Below are 21,967 nucleotides of genomic sequence, written 5' to 3'. Positions count from 1 at the left end.
AGATTTACCATCTATTCTTGAATGCCCACCTAAACAGTAACCTTAAAAATAGGATCATAATTTATTTACATGACAATAGCATCTAACAGCCACAGTTCAGAGCAGTCACCACACAGGACAGAAACAAAAACTGACAGTCTCTGCCAACAGAAGCTTACAAGTTAATTACAAGACCCTTCAGCCAAGCCCTCATTAGCTATCTATTCTTTGTAGCAGTAGAAATGGGAGTGGGAGGACTATTCAGTTTACGCACTTGCTTGGCAAGAAGGTATAAGCAGGCATAAAGAGCAAGGTAGTAGAAAACATGAAAGCATCAGTGGGAAGAAAAGACAAATTGGGGTGGAGGTTAGTGACATACTAAACACAGATAAGATGATGTGCTGAATTATAAAGATTAGAGCGGAAAGAACAAACCACACAGCTGTCCAGTACATTGCCAGAGACTGGATCTCTGATGGAGGGCAGCACCAAAAGCAGAAGCAGTAAAGATTCACGGTATCACCCGCTCATCACTGCTGCTGGCTTCACTTTTCGCAACTGCTGCTGCCCTCCTTGAATGGGGAGCCCAAGTTCAAAGCCCGAGTGATTTAGGTGCTGTATGTGACATGCATCTCATGGGGCACTAAGCAGCAGCATGCAAGAAAAGCCTTTGGGGAACAATAAAAGTTGCATGCATAATTCAAAACAACATTCTAAATTAAAGTTCCAAAACAATGATTTTTTTTTTTAGGCAACTGAAACCACAAGGAATTAAAGCAGAAGTTCTGTGGCAGTATAACAGAAAAAGGATCTTAACACAGAAAGCAGAATATAGTTACAACATCTTTTAGTGTGCATTCATGCAGCTCATTATTTTATTGCTTTTGTCTCTCCCGCCCCACAATTTATTTTCAGCCTTGTTGTTTAAGACTAACCTGTCCTGATGAAGCTAGTAAATTGATTGTGGTGAGCAGCATCCAACCTCTACTTGCTTCTTCACTTTGATTGACCTCCAGAAACTGGACTATGGCACGACTTGCAGCCTCTGTAGGGGAGCAGTTAAAAAAACTTAATAAGAATTCAATCTGATAGTCTGCAGAAGGGAACACGTCCTCTCAACAGTCTCGAGTGCTGAGCATGAATTCACCTCTGCAGCACTTCTTGAAAAAAGGACTAGGCTTAGGCCTACACTCTCCAGACACATATTCCAGTCTTCCACACGCACTTGGCTTTGACACTAGCAAGGCTGCAAAAAGTACGTTTTTAGGTCATCATCCTTTAAACCAGCAGACAGATTTCAGTAACATGCAGCAACTTCTGTTTGAGTATTTTGGCTTTATCAAATACAACATACTCTTTTCCAGAGACATGAAGTCACCATCACTTAGTGGTCTCAGTGGGAAAAGCTGATATTTAAGTTCTGAAAAAAAGCACTGCACTAAAACAACAGTACTGAGGATAATGGGAAAAGACTGGAGGGAAAGGAGAGGTGCAGAAAGACAAAAGGAATAAAATACAGGAACAAAAAGTAAAATTAAGACTAAGATCAGCAATTACCACATCCCCATCCTACATCTTTTGGAAAATGAAAACGCTAACAACTTATGGCTAATTCTCATGATCCTGGGAACACTTCTGGAATCAGATGCTATTCCGTATCAGTCAGAGCTAAAGATAAATATTCAGCCTAGTAAACAAGTTATCAGCCTCAATAAATAAATCAACAGAAAATGCAATCCTATTTCACTGCTGTCTGAATACACGCTTAAGTTAAGAAATCTATAATGCCAGTCATGATGACTGTCCATTACCCTTAAGGGAAATCTAAAACCATTTTTCATTAATAACTGCATATCAATCATCTTCAGTGCTTTTAGCGTCAACTAGGACAGAAAAGGAAGGTGTAGAATATTGTTTAAAAATGTAATTACAAAGGAATTACTAACGGAGGAATAAACCAGCAACTGAAGAAAAATCCAATTTTAATCTCAGTTTGTTTGCTTCATCTGCTGTCAAGATTCCCCAGCACATACCTGTGAAGAAGTTTGTTCTAAAGTAAACATATTTTATATGGCAAAGTACTTATCAAACTTCTAGCATTGACTACTCTGAAAGGATAATTTTCTGGAGCACCAGACTGTAAGCTGAGCTGGACTAGTAAACGTACGAAGTAGATGATTCTAGAAGATGTCTACAGTTGTTCACTTTACATTCCTAATATTAACTTTTCTCAAGAGAGACTACTACCATACAGAGCCAAAGCCATCAGCCACTACACGTACTGGTGAATCAACGTAACAAAAATCAAGGTGTAAAGAAAACACTTTTACCAACAGGAAGACAACTGGTAGATGAAGAGGAGTGATTATCCCCCTCCGCACAACGCTCGTTATATCATGTGTGGAATGCTGTGTCCAGGTTCAGTCCCAACCCAATACAGGGAAGACAATGATCAACAGGAGTTCAGCCTAGAGCCACCGAGATCTTTTGGGGCTGGAGCACCAACCCTGTGAGAACAGGCTGAGGAACCAGGGAGAGGGGACAACCTCAGGGGCACTGAACAGCAGCCTCAGTGCCCACAGTGGGGGAGCTATCGAGAAGTCAGAACGGGGCTCTTCACAGCACTGCATGGCTGGAGGGCAAGACACAACAGGCTTATATCAAGAGAGGTTCAGGCTGCATATAAGGAGAAATTTCCCCCCACCCCGAGGACAGAGATGCACTGAAACGGGGCTCAGAGAGGCTGTGCTGTCTCCAGCCTCGGAAGTTTTCAAGACATGACAGGATCAAGCCCTGTGCAACCTCATCCCATCTCACAGTTAGTTTGGCTGTTAGCAGGAGGTTGGACAAGAGACCTCTCTTATTCTACAATCTTCCCTCACATGGAAAAAGGTCTATTTGATGTCTCACTTGGGGATTTCACGTCACCCATGCTGGTGTCAGTTTCATTCCCTTCCAGTGCAAAAAGGATGTATTTTTCCCTAAAGCTCAGAAACCCTTTTATAGTCATAATCCCAGAAAAAAGATAGAGAGACAGATTTAAGGTAAAAATCCAGGTTTTTGTACAAACCACTGGCTTTTCCAATTCTGGTGCTGAAGTAAGGAGGGACACCTATCAAATCCCTGCATGAGACTGACTGAGATAAAACAAAGCTTGAAATACCAAGGTGAAAGGTAACGTAATTTTTAAAACTCACACAAATGCGGACATGCAGCAACTTCCCAGCATGCTGACCTGAAGTACCTGGTGGGCACTTCATCGCAAATCATCGGTGCAAAACATTGGCCAGATGGTTGAGTGTATGAGCAGATCAACTTAGAAAGCACAACAGCCATGCCACAGCCATAGTTCCTACACTAAAGGCATACACAAAATGCCAGGATTCCTGGCAAAAGCCACCTTCCTAAATTCTGAGTGTCAAGCGTGTGTAAAGCACACGCTGCTTCTACAATGACAGTGCCCCACCAGCCCAATGTTAGGTGCGATTTAGCAGGCCTGTTCTCTTTCTACCTGACCACAGACAGTCTCTGACTGTAAGCAGGTACGACTGGTATCAAACAGGGTGTGTACAGCCTCCTTCGGGCATAGCCTCCAAAAGCCACCTGTGGAACAGGGGCTCTTCTAGTCATCTTTGAAAGTGAGACTCAGGGGTTAAGTATATGCTCCTGAAAAAGTTGTCATGCTGCTGGCATCCTAAATGGCATAGCAGTTGAACACTATAAATAGCAGTTTCAAAACTGTCAGTCTTAATTAAGCACTACCTAAAACACAGACAGGATTAAGTACAGGAAGAAGTTCTCTTGTCATCTGCTCTGAGCAAATTTGATAGCACTACCATTTAAGATTATTTTCTATCATCAGCACTAGTCTTAACTTATTTCTTGTACCTTTTCCCTGGTTTTGAAGTGCTCACATCATCTTTTAATAAATCCTCTATGTGCCCCACCCAGACATCCTTAGCCTTTCAACTTCTGCAGAACAAACCACTAAATCTAGGATTGTGATATGCTGGCTAGTAAAAACAGCAGAAGAGCAAAGAGAAAAACCTATAAAATAATATGTAAGCATACATGCATAGATATCTTGACAACTGTGCAAGCACGTACGCGTTAAGTATGACCATGATTATGTGGTCACATGGTTAATACACAATAGTCAGATTTTTCAGCATGGATTCAGTATATATGGGATAGAGGCTTGGTAGAATAAAACACCAGAATTTGTTTCATACATAAAAGATGACACAAGTTCTTTGGGTCCTGGACTTCAGAAAAGCAACAGATGGAAAGCGATGGGATTAGATCCATTCAGATTTCTAGCAAAAAGCAGCACTGCATTACAAGCAATGTTGTAATTGCCTATAGCGATAGCACTAAGGACAAATTCAGTACATGAAGCTTTTATAGTTAGATGTTCTAGTACCATAAACAGCATATAATAGTATCATCAGACTTTTGTATAGCTTATTCTTATTCTAGAGTGGAATATTAGCGAAAAAATATCAGTGCATATGCCAAAGGGGGCGGGGGGGGAGTGGGAGGTATGGGTGAGTGTGTCAGGGGGGTGGTAGGGAGCAAGTTGAAGTCAGGAACCCCTTCTCTAATTGATCCTTCAAGAAGTCTCTACTGCCTCTCGCGGGGAATGCCTGGAAACACAGTCAGATACCTAGAGTTAAAGAATACAAATCATTCCAACTGCCTAGATGGTAAGAAAGAAGTATCAACCCAAACAAAAATGGGATGACAAAAAGTCTCCCTTCGATCATCAGGAACAGTGCAGTGCTGTTAGTTGTCACAAGCTGCAGATATGAAGTGGCTGATGCCTCTGCAGTGTGCAGAAATGGAGGGCTGCTCATCCAAAGATAAACAACTCAACTGTGTCAGCATTTAGCCTTACTAACCCAGCCAATAAAAGAACAGGCTTTTTAAGATCTCTTGGAAAGGCACTATATGGCACTACGCTTGCCTTGCACAAGATCTGATAAAGAGCATCAAAAAATAAATTGAAGGTTAACCAAAAGTAACAGGGCATACCAGTCGTTGATCAGAACTGACTCCCGATGAGTAGCTGATAGGACACTGCTTCCCTTTCAGAGCAATTTCAATAAATTCAAAACAGAATTACCTTGTAAAGCAAAGTCACCCACAGGACAGGAAAAACATATATATATATATATATATGTATAAAAAATATGAAAAAAACCAAGATGTGTAGTCACAGCATGTGAGATCATTTCCAACACACTCTCTTCTCAACAAAGTTAACTAACATACCAAAAAAGTCTGAAAGCAGCCCCTACATCCACTTATTTTAGTGAGACAGATCCTTGACTCTTTAAAGAGAAGCAGACACCACAAGTAACACTATCAGGAAAACTTCAGACTTATGGGAGGAACACGAAATGCTACTTACTAGTAGAAGATAAGAAGCTTCCTGTAACTACCATCGGTAACTTACCCAAAATGTGAGGATGCACTTGAACAAATAACACTAACTCTTGTGTATTTAAGACAAACATAAAATTAGTTCCGCTGACGTGATAGAGGTAAACTGCAATAAAAATGAACAATAAAAGCAGAGTTTGCACATCAATGGAACTTTAAAAAGAATAAAGGTAGGCATTGTCAGAGGCCAAATACAAACCACTGATATGGTTTTCTGCAATAGTTAAACATTATGATGATGAATGTTTATCAATTTCATCTCCCAAATTGGTCTGAAGATGAGATAATTATAGTCTTTCAGCAGATCTGTTAGAGAAATGCCTAAAGAGGTTAAAAGCATTTTCACAGTTTGAGTAAATCAGTGAAATTAAGAGGAAGAGAAAGAAAGGGGGAGGACACCCCCCAAAAAAACCACAAACAAACAAAAACCCAAAAACCAAACCACCACAACATTCAGAGGGTATAAACAGCAACTGAAAATGTTGTTTCTGGAGGTAGGAGGGATTAGCTGAACAGTCTAGAGATATGGTAAAAATGAACTTAGCATTAAATAGTAAATACTGCTACAAATACATACAGAGAATGTTGCAAATATGGATTGAAATGTTGACTGAAATCAACAAAGCAAGACACAACTAAATTGAATTTAAAAGGTGCATAAAACAGTGATGTACACAGACTAGCACACATGAAGTAATTAAGAAAAAAAAAAACAAACCAACAAAACACAAACCCAAAACCACACACCCAAACTTTTGAAATTGACTTTGAAAGGAGGTTAAAATGTTCCAGCCCTGTGATGAACTGTTTTGCTTTGTCATTCTTCAATTTTCTACTCTTCTGCATAGGTTTCACGGATTGTCCCCACAACCACTTATATTCTGACTGGGGAAGGACCTTCCAGGTTGCAGGATTGCCCATAGCTAAGGGAATCATTCTGAACCTCCCTGTGACATCAAGTGTTTATATATCCTAATGCATTAAATAATGAGAGCTGTCAGTATGTCATTTGGTGTGCTTGAGATGCAGACAACATAGGACTGAGTTAGAAACTAATTTTAGTAAACATGGAATAACCGTTACAAGGTACCAAATCACAGGTTTGCACACCCTCAACTGCTGAAATACAGGAAGCTGTTAGGAGTGAAAGAGAAAGGTGTACTCCGTTTCTTGCTTTCTGTTTGTTAGTGACCGCAGCCAGGAACCCACCACTTGGTTACGCTCGTTCACGATTTGATCCAGGAGGACAGCTTTATGCACTTACCTTTAAGTTTGCAATGTGAAACTATTTAGTAGTTGGGACTTCTCATGTACAAGGTACAGGTACTCACTGAAATGATAAACCAAAAAGGTCCCAGGCTATTCAGCTCACAGCACCTGTGGCACAGAGAGACAAGCTCTCCCGCCTACCTGCACATCAGCCACCTCCACACAGAGGACTTCAGGGGACCACATTCCACCATGCATCAGCCCAGCCAGACATCTTGAAATGGCACACAAGTCCTGCGGTCTGTACCAGAGGGATCACCTGAACTAACGTTCCCTGCCGTATGATTATCTTTGCATTGGGTCTAAATTATGATGATGTGCCAAACACTCTAGGACACACTGTTGAAATATTTGCAAAATCACAGAGGAACCAACTGCATCCAGGGTATGTCTTTTGAAAAATACATGAAATAAAAGAGTTGCTTCCCCTCCAGCATCAGTAGCCAAAGTAGCCATTAGTAGCCACATTTATTCTACCAAGATTCCAGCTGTCGCTGTCCCTTTAAATCTATCTTTTTCAGCCCTGAGCCAGATGCACTTGCTCCCAAAAGAAAGGTTCATTTTGGAACTGAGACTACGCTAGAAATAAATGTTTGCACATATATTTTAGCATAGTACTACCACAACATTTTGATCAATTCAGACAAGAAATTGGATTTATTTGTGGAAAATTTGGCAGCTAAAAATCGCAAGTATATAGAGCTATAATCTCAACCATGACCCCACCATCTTCTAAAACAGACTAGATACCTCAGGGCAAGGGGTATCTACCATATCCACATAAATACGGTTACTGCTGTCACCTGCAAATTATCACTGTTGTACAGCAAAGACTTAAACATACATGATAATTTAACTCAATTTTAACTGCTTCATTTTTCTTACTCCAAGATTACATCCATACGAGAGAGACAAGACAATTGAAACTGTAGCTGAACATGTAACTACAATGGCAATGTTCAGAGACTACTTAAGATAGGGTGCTGGCACAGTTACTACTGAATCATGAAACGCTGTTCTAAGAAAACTACTACAGTCTGCCAAGAATAACTGAGATATGCCTCCACGATGGCAGGCATTACTCACATAGCTGTTAGCATAAATATTCAAAGGCCTGATGAAAAAAATTGCCCTGTGCTCCATTATGAGATGGAGGAGAGGAAAAAAAACCCAACCAACCAACCAACACAAACAAACAAAAAAACCAACACATCAACAGGTAAGATTTAATCATACCACATTCCCAACTGTAAAATACTGCCAATGCATTTATCTCTTTATAGATAGAAAGCAAGTTCTTGTAGAATTTCTTCCCTTTCATTAACTATCTAAAGTTGACTTTTGATAACATTTGTATGGAAAGCTTGTCTCTAAAACAAGCTCAGCAATTTTGTTGACTTAGGAGCACTTCACACCATCAGGAATTTGCACTTGGATATTTCCTGCATATAGTTGTTACTGAAGTTTTTCACTTTTAAAAACATGCTAGGAGGTATAATTACCTGTTAATAGCTATTAAGATATGCTGTATCTTTTTGTTTGGTACACAAAAAGAATGGAAGTTAAAAAAAAAAAAAAGCAAGAGCCTTCACAATCCATAGACACAATACTATGTGTTTAACATAAAGCGCATTCTAAAAAGCCAAGAATTTCTATTATTTTTTTCAGTATCAATTCAGAAATGTGTATCTAGCTCTAAACAGTTTAACACAGAATTCTGCAAACTATGAGTTTTAACAGCTTGTTAATTGGTCATTTCTGGAGAGCAAACTGCAACTCCCTGGTCCTGCCAAGAGTCACAATGCAATTGCAGAACACGGATCTCTCAGACCTTCTTACACAAGGTCTGAAAAGGGTTTACTGACTGAAGTAACAGCAATCTTGATAACAGAGGAAAAATGACTGCTTTCTGTTTTAATAAAAACATTGGTACTCATTACATTAAAGCTTAGAAGAGTACCAAACTGTCTTTTAAGTCACTGTGGTTAAGTTTCCAAGTGGGGTAGAAAACAAGAAAAAACCCCAAAACCAAAACCAACAAAATCTACCTCTGACTTGTGAGGTTTCAAGGATGACAACTGGATTATCTTGGAGCAAGAAGGAAAGGTATGGCTTAAGTAATAAACACACAAAAATGGCCATTCTTAGCAGAATCCAACTAACTAGCAGGCATAACAGATGCTCCCCAGAAAAAAGGTCAACCATCACCATTCTGCCAGCACGGCTGTTGGACATTCATTTCCCCTAAATACCCAAAGAAAAGACATTTTGCGCCTGTTTACCCATAGAGAACAGGTTTTGTCTATGATATCTGTTTAGCCATCTGGAATGTTTCACTGTTAGTCACTCTACCTAAAATGGAAAGAAATTGTAATTGGCACAGTTTGTGACTCCTGACTTCACGCGTAATAATTTGCACAGCCTTTTCCAGCCTGCTATTTTCTTATTTACCACCAAATCCAAACTGAGAAGCCAGCACAGATCTTAAAATTATCTAGTAGTTAAAAACTTGATACTTCTCGGAAGCACTCCTCTTCAGAAGAGGAAAGCAAAGAGGAAAGCTAATGAAACATGCCTTCTTGGCGCACTGTCCTCAGTTATGCAACTCCCAATACATAGTCAGGTTCTTACACATTCAGGTTTCAACAGAACCAAATCTCACCCTGACATTTAATAAACAGAGCAAAAGAGGGGTCCACTAACATTTTTGTAGGGCTGGCAGTATTGGTCCTAATGTGGGACTCGCTGTACTTTCACATCTTACCAGCTTCCAGGCCAACAGCTAATTTAAAAATGCATGTTTTTAGAATGTTAACATATCCAAGGGACAAAACACACCACCAACAGGCACCCTCAGGCAAGATACAGCAGCTGTCCACATGCATGTTCTTGGTCTCCTTCTACTAGCAGGTGATGCAACTTAGCTCACTCCTCTCTTTGATGTGTTATCAAGTTTGTGGAACTCAGCTTTCTCCGTAACCCAGGAAGGAAAACTCCAGCCTCCTCCTCCTCTCTCTCTCAGCCCAAAGAAATGGAAGACAACGCATTTTCGCTGCGAAGACTTCAATTTCTGAGCCTGCGCAGTTGCTGTGGGTGGCAGCTCATAGTATTCTGACTGATCTGAAATTCATGATACACATCTCACAAAGCTCAGACTTGTGCCCCACGCAATACCTGTGGACTTATTTGATGCTCTCCGTCGAATTTCAGTCACCATCAATCGTGACACTTGAGTAGTAAACTGCAGGAGGTCAGAAAATTTTTCTGTCATTGTACTCGGAGGAGCATTTCCAAACACCTAAAACAAGAGAAAAATGGATGCATCAAAAAGTCATTCGGTTTACAAGGATCACTACAAACTACTTCCAACTTCGCAAACTTCCTTTGCGAAGAAGGAGTATTACTATGGAGATTACAAGTTTTTGTTTTCCTGCTGCAGTATTCATCACTGTACTGGTTTTCACAGTGCATGCTGTAAGATATATTCATAGTTGGAATCAAGACATCATTCAGAGAGGTAAGATCTGATGAATGAAGGGGAAAAAGGGAATCACAAGTTTTCTTGTGAGATGAAAACCCCAGAGAGCCCCAAAAAACTGAGATTGCACTTAATGGGCTAAAGACTAGATACTAGAGCAAATTCTCCAACAGGAGTCCTGTTTTTAAGAGCAACTCCTTTAACTATCTGCTGGACCTAAACATCCCACAGGGGTGAACTGCATGTACAGAACAATGTGTGTAAAATCTTCTAGAAGGGACTAGGAAGTAGAACTGCCCTGTTAAGTCTTCCCTCGATAAACTGACGATACCAGGAAGCCTCCCATGCTGCTGGCATCCCAAGGCCTTACTCTCCTCTCTTGAGATCCTCCTGAACGTAACAGCAGTAGTTACTAGGGAATTTTTTTAATAAATTGTCACTTAATTCTAGTAACTTATTCTTTATGATTAAGCATTAATTTGGTTATTAAATCATTTATTGAATCACATTTAACAGGGAGAAATGCGTTAACTCTGTGGTATTGCACTAAGCTAGGGAACACAACATTATCTCAAAATGGATTAGCTAGTTGTTGAAGTAATTCACTTTTCATTCAAGACTGCACACAAAAAGGAGTCTCCATCCATACTTCTGACATAATCCTTGGTCTAAAACAGTCACAGTAAATCCACGATATTCATTATCAAACAAAGCATGCAATCCGAATTCTGGTAACATCACAGTGTCAGTGCTGAAAAAACAGAATAGCCTGCTAAACACCTGAACAGTCTCAATACTCTACTCATTTACATTTTTCTCCATCTTGGCTATTTACGTAACCTGCAGGAGTGTCACCGATGAGCCAGGAAGCATAATAGATTACAGTATGTTTCTAATAAAACTTTAGTTCAACAAGTTATATTTGCCTCTCAGAAAGAGGATGCTATCTACAGCAGTACAATTGATTTGGACTCAACAGCTGCTTCACCCTCGTCTCCTTTCCCTGGGTGACCCAGTTACACTATTGCAGCTGAGCTGCTGACATACTTGACTGAGGTCACTCTTCAGTCTAGGGACATCCAGCGAAATCTGCCATATTACAGCCAACAGGGACACAAGATAATTGCGGTACCAACTTACCTTGGAACCCCAAAGTTACTGAAGAAAACTTAAAAGGCAGAAGACAGCATAACCTTTGTCTAAGTTTGACTTCTTACTCCGCTTAGTATCAGTTGCTTTGGCACATTACAGAACAGCCAAAAATATTTTTCCTGCCTACTCGCATTGCAAAGTCAGGATGAAACAGAGCCAGAAATACAACATTGAAATTGAACACTCAGTTTCCTCACAATAGAAGTATTTTTCACCAAAAACTTAAGCATTTTTCATAAAGGAAATTTCTACCACCATTATCAATAAAGAAAGCAAACAGGAGCCCAGACATTACAGGCAGACAACTGTTTCGGCAGACCAAGAAAAACACCCCTCATTTGGATTACAGAGTATGCAACATTCCCAGTATAGACAATCCAAATTTCCTTAAACCTTTCACAAGACTTCCTTTTGCAGTTGTCTGCATCAGCTCCCAGGTCATCCGAGAGCCTCTAATTTCCACAAGGCTGTAAGAAGGAAAGAGGGCCTCAAAGCTTGTGTGTTATAACCTAAGCAAGAATATCTAGACTAGAATGCACACTAGTAGAGCATCTTGCCATCATTAACTGTTTAAAGCTCTTTCACTCAGACCAAGGAAAGAGGAAAAACTAATAGCCCTGTTACCTGTCCTGAGCTTGCCTAGAGTTGTCAGCAGATCCCAGGAAATGCAGAGAGCGCAAAGTTACAGTAAAAGGTTGACTGAGGTGAACCGTTTTTTAATTAGTTGTCCCATAACCAAGTTTGCACTATGTAGAACAAGCACCTGCACTGGATATTGATATACTCTTTGACTAAAGATGGTAGTAAAAACCAGGAATAGGATATGAAACATTTTACCAGTAAATAATCTTTTTAATAAGGAAAAGCAAGGCTCTTTCAATAAAATGTAAACAATGTACCACTTATTCAAAACCAGCCTCTTCATCATTCCATCCACTTTTTTCATATACTGCAAAAGCATTACTAGCACACTCGTAGAGCAATGCTTCTATGAACGTATTGAACTCTGAAAGGAGCCTTTTGAGTACTCTTCCAGAGGGCCAATCTTTTGTTAATTATGCACTGATTTAGCTTTTCATTACTATGTGATTCATCATTTCATAAGCCTCCCTGAACAATGAGGAAACAGAAATGGTCTGTAAACCCATTCGTTACCAGAACTAGCAAGATGGTTTAAACTACAGCATGTTCAAGACATGCTGTATCTATAAACCAAAGTTAAGAATGCTTTAGCTCCTCTGGATTTACTGATTAATAATCCTCAAAATATCAGGAAGAAGATGGAACTGCATTTCACACAGAACTTCAGATACCTCTGAAGAGGTAAAAAGAGAGGAAAAAACCCCAAAACAAAAAAAAACCCAAAACTCATACACGGTTAAGCAAGAACATCTTGAAAGAGCTCCTGGATACACTGGTTATTGAACTGGCTGCCTGTTGCTGGCCACTTGGATACCTACGGGAAGCAGACTTATCTTCCTCACTCTAGATCTCTGCACTCAGTAAAAATCACGCTTCTTCCAGAACTATTTCCTGGATTTCACATACACACACACACACACTCCCTGCTTCCAGCCAAACACACACAGCTCCCACTTCCAACAGCTCAGTGCTCTGTACAGGAGACATTCTGAAGTACACATCAAGGTGTGGTACGGAAGTCTTGATCTGAGCTCCACAATTTATTTGGGGTTTTCTCCTCCTAACACAGACATCCCAATCTTGTAACAGATAATGCTTCTATGGTACACCATCATGGACTTTGCTTAAGGCAGTAACACAAAAAATACTCAATCTCACTTAAACCTGTTCAACAGAATACAGATAACTATGCAAAGTAACTGAGGGACTCAGAGTCTGAATTTGAATCAAGTTATTAACTGATAGCGTAAAACATTTGCAGCTAAGGACTATGTTTGAGAAAAAAGAAAATTTTTAAAAAGGAACTTCTAGTAATGTTTTAGTGTTTCCTGTCAGCAAAAGTAGGTCTCAGAGGAAAGTCATCTCAGTATTCAGAGTGAACTAAAATGGAAAATCTCACATAAAACTCTTCAGAAAATGAAATATTTCTCCTGTTCTATTTTTTATTCCAATCAATTTCAGAGTTTGTCTTACTCTGACTCGCAGAGTTACTAAGCTAATAGCATTGTTCCAAAACAAGCTGTACCACAGACAGTTGACGCCTCAGAAGACACAAAACTAGATAAGCCAAGGAAGCCACAGCAGACTCTATTATGTAAGCCTCAAAAGAAGAAGGTGGCATTAACCAGGAACCTAAAAAGGTAAACTGTGGAAGTAGAAATAAATAGATGACAACACAACTGCTCAGCTTCTTGAATGCAGGAAGACAAGAACGCATTTATATGAAATGCAAGGAAAAAGATCCCCCTGTAATAGGGACAGGTAAGACCTGACTGACCAAGAGAAATCAGTTCTGTTTGTGCTACGGTAACAGTTTGTTGACGACTGATAACAGTTATCAAGGACTGCAAGAAAGGAAGTGAAAGAGCACAAACAATACACGCTTCCCTCAATGTGCCAGACTACGATTCAGATTTTACAGAGGTTGGAAACTGAAGTGACATCTAGCAACAGCTTGTATTTGTGGCAAAAAGGACAACGCCAAGAAGGTCACAGATTAAAAATAGCCAGAGTTTGAGGATAGTGATGTTTGAACAAGGAAACAAGAGGGAAGAGGAAGAGACAAAAGCACAGGCAGGATCCAAAATCAAAACATTCGGCAAGCACAGAAGAATGCGTGTCTTCAGCATCATGTCCACCTCAGTAAAGAAGTGAACAAAAGAGTCGCTAGGATTTAGAGAAGGGAAAAGAGCCCATCCACAAAATTAGATGGATTCTGTAAAGAACAGAAGAGAGACATGGGAAACCTGGGGAAGGAAAAACCTATAATAAACAAGGTGTCGTGGTTTAACCCCAGCTGGCAACTAAGCACCACACAGCCACTCGCTCACCCTCACCCTCCTGAGTGGGAAGGGGGAGAGAATCAGAAGAGCAAAAGTAAGAAAACTCATGGGTTGAGATAAGAACAGTTTAATGCTTGAAATAATAAAAAAATAACAGCAACAACAACAAATTGTAACAGAAAGTAAAACAGAGAGAGAGAGAGACAAAACCAGGAAGGGGGAAAACAAACAAACAAAAAAACCCAAAAGGTGATGCAACCGCTCACTGCCTGCCAACCAATGCCCAGTCAGTCCCTGAGCAGCGATCACTGCCCCCCAGCCAACTCCCCCCAGCTTATATACTGAGCATGACGTCATATGGTATGGAATATCCCTTTGGCCAATTTGGGTCAGCTGTCCTGGCTATACTCCCTCCCAGATTCTTGTGCACCTCCTCGCTGGCAGAATATCGGAAACTGAAAAGTCCTTGACTTAGCGTAAACACTGCTTAGCAACAACTAAAATATCAGTGTGTTACCACATTATTCTCATGCTAAATCCAAAACACAGCACTATACCAGCTACTAGGAAGAAAATTAACTCTACCTCAGCCAAAACCAGGACACAAGGGAAAAACTGTGATCTAGGAGAAAAGAGTAGCCAAGATGTATTCATACAGATGGAAATAGCAGAAATCATTCATCTTTTCAAGAAATCTAAATGGTACCTGAGACTAGTTAGGCAAGAGCTGATTTTGACAGAGTAAGAAGAAAACTTGGGGCTACTGATTTGTTTTTCAGAATACCTCAACACACAAGCTGAATGAAGGACAGTGAGAGAGAACAAATGGTGTAAAGACCTGAGGCAACTACAACTAGGCTTCAACAGGGTCAAATGGAGAGACCAAAAATTAGGACAAAGCCAGCAAGCAGTGTAAAGGAGAAAAAAAACATAGTAAGAAGGAAAGGGGGAAAACAGAGAAGGGAGAAACAACAGAGAAATTAAAACTTAACTGTTCTTTTTCATCCTGAAGTCTAATCAAAGTCTAAGGAAAGACTGCTGTACGGAAATAGGATATGCATTGCTGCACTAGTTTTTCTTAAACCCAGTTATATCACCAATTGCGATTTCCATAGATACAATGCTACTGCAAGTAACTACCCACAAGGGCCAGGAAAAAATTTCTTCTCCACCTGCAGAATACAACTAAGTGCTGAAGCAGCTATAGTGGGTACCTTCCCCTTTTCAGAAGCATCAGACACCTGTAACCACCAGAGGGAGATTTCTAAGCATAACTGCATCAAAATAACCTTCACAGGCTCAAGCCAAGATTAAGATTCCATTGTGCTAATTTGTAAAAACAAATTAAGAAAGTCCATAACTAAAGGGCGTACAATCCAAGCAGATAAAGTAAAGAAGCAGCAGATGAACTGAGCTTACCTCTCCCAAACTCACACAAGTTACCAGTAGAACTAGGAATAAGACCTAGGGCAACAGAATGATATTTAGGGGATCTATCCACTAAAGCATGCTACCTCGTAGGCTGGAAGTCCTATTAATACTATGCCTTGACTAGGATTAATTTTTCTACACAGCATGTAAGCAGTTCAATGTCTAACACCATCAATAAGCCATACTTTCAACAAAACATCAATCTAAAAAAGAGGAAGCTGAGTTGATTTTCCTATCAAGTTTTTGCATTTTAATTTTTGGATGATACCAGTTCTCCACAGTAGTGTATACAAGCACAAATCCACCACCCAAGAAGAGCGTCAGGAGTAAGGGTTCAGGTCAAAGCAGGAAAAAAAAGAAAAGCTAGATCTGTACCTACTGCTCTTTCAAGACCCTAAAACTACCATCAAAGTTGTTATTCATAATGAAGTGGCAGAGTATCGGAGTGACATAAGACGTCAGGAGGATTTAGCTCCTATTAATTCCAGTGATAGTCGTCACAGTCCTGCCTCCAAACAAAATCTCAGTGCTTGAGCACAAGGGAGTAGTGAAATATGAATGGCACTGTACAAGTGGCTATTACATCTTCTCTACAGATTGCTTGTTCAAAATCCCCCTTGTCCAATACATAGGAAAAGGGCTACAAGGGTGATGAGAATATAGAGAATTTATCACAAGAGGAGATTAAAATTGTTCAGCTCATGTAGCCTAGCAAAACCAAGTCTGACAGGAGATATTACGATTGTTATCTCTAAATATGCATCAGTACAATAAATGCAAAGAAGGGAGAAGAGTTATTTAGACTCAAGGACAGTGCTGTCACACAAACAAGTGGGTATAAACTCGCTACAAGTAAGTTTAGGCTGGAAATCAGACTCTGTAATAACAGCAAGGTCTGCGGAAAAGCTCTGTGACAGTCTACATGTAACTGTGGATTGCACTTCAGAAAAAGCAATAATAGAAGGAAATCTGCAACGGCATGTTTATCCACTAACACAACACTATGCAAGGAGAAGGGGAAAACTGAAAGGATGCCAACGGAAGAAAAGCTTCTGTGGTGCTAGAACCAAAGGTCTTGGGCATACAAAAATGAGCAGTCAATTCAAATAAAGAAAACACCTCTTGCAGATTCTCTAGCTTACCCTGTTAAACACCGGCAACATCATGTAAAGTTTTTCTTCTTGTTCTTTCTGGGTCATGTGCCGTGGAGGATGACAGAGCTCTGTGAAGAGGCGACGCAGATGCATCAAGCCCAGTGCGTTATCCTGGGGGCTACACTCCTCCTGCCGCGGCCGGCCCATGATCCTCTTCACCATATTCATCTTGACTGACTTCTGGAAGCTCCCTTGTACCCTGTTCAGAAAGGAAAACGAACTTACTAAGTACACCAGATTGAGGCATTATTCCATCAAAGCCTTTAAATATATAGCACCTTCTCTCACAGTAAGTACCATACTGCAGTTACGAGCATTAGCTAATTTTATATGCTAGGCATTGATTAGTACGTGCCTGGAGGATTTAAAGCCAACAACTTGAAACAGGAAAACATCCGATACTCTTCAGCACAAAGCACAACTGACCAGGCTTCAAACACCGCAAAATGCTTTGGTACTTTTTATTAGATGATTTTTATGATTCTTTGGTGCACATTCCACAGCATTTACAGCAGTGTTATCTACTCATACACGAAGTTAAGGAGACCAACAATAAAATACTCCACAGAATTGTAATGTCTACCTCTCATTGCTTAAAGGTGGTTGGAAAAACGAAGGTCAGTAACAGCCATAAAAGTTATTCAAGGGTAGAAAATGCCTCACAGAAAGAAACTTAAAGAACTTAATTATTTAAATTATCAAAAAGAGAGGTTACCATGAAGGGTCAATTATTAAAAGGAGAAGTGATGATTCCAAAGATGCTGTGATTAGAGTAATGGAGAGAAAATACCCATTACTGAAGAACTCAAACCCAGAGATTAAGTTGTGAGGAAAGACAGTAGTTGGGTGCTAAAGCCAGGAAAGTAACACCAGCTACAACAAGGACTACACTTTTAAAACTGAAAATAATTAACCGCTAGTAAGAAGCATTAACAAAAGAAAAATATTCTCTCTCTAACCCAAGAACAAAATACCTTTCCGGAATGTGTTCATAAAACAGCATTGTACTAACATGCAAGAAAAATTAGGAACAGATGCTAACAAACGTTTTGGTACAATGCAAAAAATCAATTTATGAAACAACAGGTCATCAAAAAAGATAAGCTAAAGTACAAGCCAGCAACCATCAGCCCATGCCGAAAATTTGCATTGGCTTTTCACATTTGAAGAAAAATGAGATGGAACTGGATGTCATCTTTTAGTGTATTATCCCTAAGAAATAACCCAGGTAACAGACTTCAGATCAGCATGATTCACGCAGTTAAAAATGAAACAGCAGAGTTTCTGGAGGTGTTTCCTCTGGAAACCCACACCTTTTCCCAAACTCTTCAGTTTGGGAACTCTCCTCTCGCTGTAATAACATGTAAACTAACAGAATACCGCATCTGAGCTCAAAGAGCCAAAACTTCACTGCCTAAGCAGCAGGAAAAAAGTCTGTATTTTCTTCTTCATAAAATCTTTTAAAGATAATATTTTAAATTTCTTTTTATGATTCACAAAATGCTGAGAACTCTAAATCCAACACCCAAAATGCATGTTGTCATTGAACCCACCGCTGCTGTAGACTTTTGCTAGGGCAGCCAATTTTTCTTTTAAATCCTATTGCTTTATTCAGCCTAAGCGCACACCTAGAACAGGAATTTGTACTGGTTCAGCCACACAGTTGTAGTTCTAGATCTGACAATTTTCTTATAGTCACAGAAGTCCAAATAAATGTTACGCACTATTTTCCCAGTGTAATGGGAGCCTACTGGGACAAGCTTCTCCAAGATGCGATCCATTTACCTCCACTGGGGCAGTTTTAACCCAGAGGGATGACAAATGCAGAGAACAATTAAAGTAGTTCTCACTTTCTCAACACAGTCATGGTCCCTCCCGCCTATTCCCCAGTACAATCATGCATTCAACCTCAATGTAAGAGATGGGGCAGAGAGGAGAGAATGGACGTAACAGTGTAAATAACATCCAAATGAATTTCATTTTGGGTTTTTTTCCCAGAAGTAACCAAAAGACACTACAAAATTTATATATTCCATTTGTGTACTTAACTCAGTTGGAACTCCAACTCCACCCCCTCCCCCCCCAAAAAAACCCAAACACCCAGACAAAAACCCAAAAACCACACCACCACAACAATTCAGTTTTCTGTCCCAAAGACGCCCCTGCGACACTCAAGAAAATCTTCCTAGAAGACACTGCTTTGTGAATATCCTTTACTATAAAGTATTCACTTCCTTGATGTTTTTCACAGATACTGAGTCCATGTTGCACTGTACAAAGTGAAGATAGGGGTAGTAACACTGACATTTACACACAGAAATCTTTGCAATATATGCTGCTTTTCTTCGACGATGTTATCTGCCCTCTGGATCAGATTTTTCTGGCAGTATTTTCTGCTCATTCTCAGTCTTCAGAATCATGTAGACTCTACCTTCAATTCCACTGCAGATCAACGTGAATGTACACAATATATTAATTTCAAGCAGAGTAGATACTACTTGTGGAATTATTCCGGAGTTGAGTCCTACTGTGTTTCTGTCCTATTAGAAAAAAGGCTAGCATGGGCTCCATGCAACATCATCTAAAATATATTGTACATGAAATCTGAAAGAATTTCTGTGATTTATTTTTGCCAGTCCAAATACAGTGATATTTTTTCTGATTACCACAGCACAAATTATCTATGGAAATACAAGGAAATACAAGGATAGCTGTGGGCTCTGGGAGCTCCAGCATTAGGCCCAAATCTTAGATACATGGGAAGAATTATTCATGGTTTACAGCAGGCAAAAACTTCCTCATTGTGAATCTCACTACCAGAACTTACTTATCCTATGAAAACATTGAGATGTTTAAGCGCATCTAAAATTAAAAAAACCCAAACAAACCAATTAAAAATCTTCAGAGGAATGACACATTAGAAATACTACACCAGAACATTACACATGTTCACTGAGTGAAAGGACAGTGGTATGTTGCTACTATGTCCTGTATAAATACTTTGACAGGTTTTCTTTGTTTAGGCTTAGGCTGGCAAAAGAGAAAGCAGTACACCTAAACCTTTTACTACAAACAAAAAATATCTAGAAGAAAGGACCTTCCTATTCTACTAAGTGAAAGCATCTGCACAGTCTTACAGTTACAGCCAGCTGTAACCACCACACATGACTTGAAGTCAGCATTAACTGACAGTCTCCTGGCAGTCTCCTTAATGCCAAAAATTAAAGAATTCCAGTATTTTCAGTAACAGCCAAGTCACCTGTTCATGACTGTTTGCTTATAGCACGTGACAATCAAGCACCCTGCACAGCAAAAGCCTACAGGAAAAGAACCTTAAGAGAAGCAAACTCACAAGTTCGGGAACACCTATCTTGTAATTGCTTGAAGAGCTTGAATTTGGCCTGGTTCTGCACATGCATTATAGTGCAGTCTTAAATTGCACACTCACTTCCTATAGTCCCCCAAAGGGCCTCCTGCCTCTCTCAGCAGACAGGCTGGACACAGCCCTTGCTTCATGAGCAGCTGCTCAGTATTTTGTGACTTCATCCCTCCGACCGTGACGCTACACCTTGGTTACTCCAACCCGGACCAAAAGCCTGGTCTGCACACACAGCGATGCATTTCCTCATGGGTTCTTCTGTCCTGCTCATCACTGCCAGATCAGAATGCCTCACACATATTAAATCAAATTGTTTTCATAAATCTGCCCCACAGCACGAGCATGTTAACAGCCTCAATATACACACAACAAACAGACACCCTCCCCCCTTAGACTAAAATTGGTGGTATCTAATAATCTGGATATCTCGTTTAAGAAACTTTGGAGAATAGCTAATCCTACGTGGCATCTTGTAATGCTTGAATCTTTCTGCCTGCTTGTGTTGTATCCCTTAGAGACCAGCTGATGTCCTTCTCCCTGTCAGCTTGCGATCTCGAAGCTAGACTCCCAGTACACAAAGGATGCAATTAGAGAGCAACTCCAAAAACCTCATGAGGAGTTTTGTGGAAGAGGTAAGGACAGAAGCTGGTTCTCAGGAGAGGAGGCTCTTCCCTGCCTCGCATCCCCTGTTCCGGCACATGCAGCCTGGTGCTGCCACATGTTCTTTACCACAGTGCCCTGATGAGTTACTTCCCCCAGCAGGTCCAAGGCGGTACACTCCTCAGAGGGAACCTTTGAGCTGGATGGTCCAGCTGTTGAGCCTTTGGCTTTTTTAAGCTAAGTAAGAAGTCAGAAGTTATTCTGAAAGAGCAAACTAAGCAAGCAGAAGCTCTATAATGCAGCCTTACAGTGACAGACACATGGTTTATCAGGAGGGTTGAAGCAGTTCGACCCACTGCACCCACCTTCTGCTGCTTGAGCTAAAAAAGGTGACTTAATGGCAGTTGCGTATCATCATGCTCTGTATGGACCAAAACTAAAATAAGACACTTGACGAGTAGATTTTAAACATGCACAAAGACGCAACAATAAAAAGGTCACTCTTGTAAAACACTTTGCTGTTTTCTCCTAGTGGTAGAAGTAGAAAAGTCTCCATGCAAAGAGAAATAAAGCAAGCAGTAAAGGCATAGCATGAGCATCCTTACTTAAACAACACCTTCCATTTTCTTCAACTGGCTGTCAGATGGCTACACATTTTCCCATGAGCATAAGCGAGGCTAACCCGTTTCAGCAGCTCTGATATAAACCCATTCACCAAGTTCTTCACTTTTCTGTTAAATTTATATGGGAATCCTGCAAGATGAACCCATGATATTCTCGAGAAGTTTCACTGGAGTTAGTGCAAGAGGTAACTTCTACCCTTTAAAATAATATTTTAAAGTGTTTTCTACTGTTAGTGGAAGCTGTTGGACAAATGATCATAAATTATGTTACATAAAATACCAACAACTTAAAAAGCTCAAAAGACAGATGCTGGAAGAAAAACGTAACTTGCACACATAGTCATTAACACAAGTTAGGGTATGATAATATACGGGTAATACTACTAGAGCTATCAAAACATTTGTGAAGAAAAAAAAGTAGAAAGACAGAAGCTGCATGAGACACTTATTTTCACAATAGCTATTATAGGTCCAAGCTGTGCATCTAGTTCCAAAAGGTTGTTATTTAAGCAGCTAGGTAATTATCTGCTTTG

General features: G+C 40.1%; 1 protein-coding gene across 6 annotated transcripts in view; it reads right to left on the bottom strand.

The window, feature by feature from the left end:
• Positions 1-21,967, bottom strand: part of WDFY3 (WD repeat and FYVE domain containing 3) — a 190,098-nt gene that overhangs the window by 115,917 nt on the left and 52,214 nt on the right. For all 6 annotated transcript variants that reach the window (XM_076337073.1, XM_076337070.1, XM_076337074.1 and 3 more), the window contains 3 exons: positions 16,821-17,031; positions 9,868-9,991; positions 915-1,024 (listed from right to left, as the gene is read on the bottom strand). In XM_076337073.1, the coding sequence (XP_076193188.1) occupies positions 915-1,024; positions 9,868-9,991; positions 16,821-17,000 (414 nt within the window). In that variant the 5' untranslated portion in view covers positions 17,001-17,031. The remainder of the gene's footprint in view (positions 1-914; positions 1,025-9,867; positions 9,992-16,820; positions 17,032-21,967) is intronic.

The sequence above is a fragment of the Aptenodytes patagonicus genome, chromosome 4 (genome assembly GCF_965638725.1).
Source record: "Aptenodytes patagonicus chromosome 4, bAptPat1.pri.cur, whole genome shotgun sequence".
NCBI classification, from domain to species: Eukaryota; Metazoa; Chordata; class Aves; order Sphenisciformes; family Spheniscidae; genus Aptenodytes; species Aptenodytes patagonicus.
Note: the sequence above shows the minus strand (reverse complement) of the source record. Positions and strands in the feature narration are given on the sequence as shown.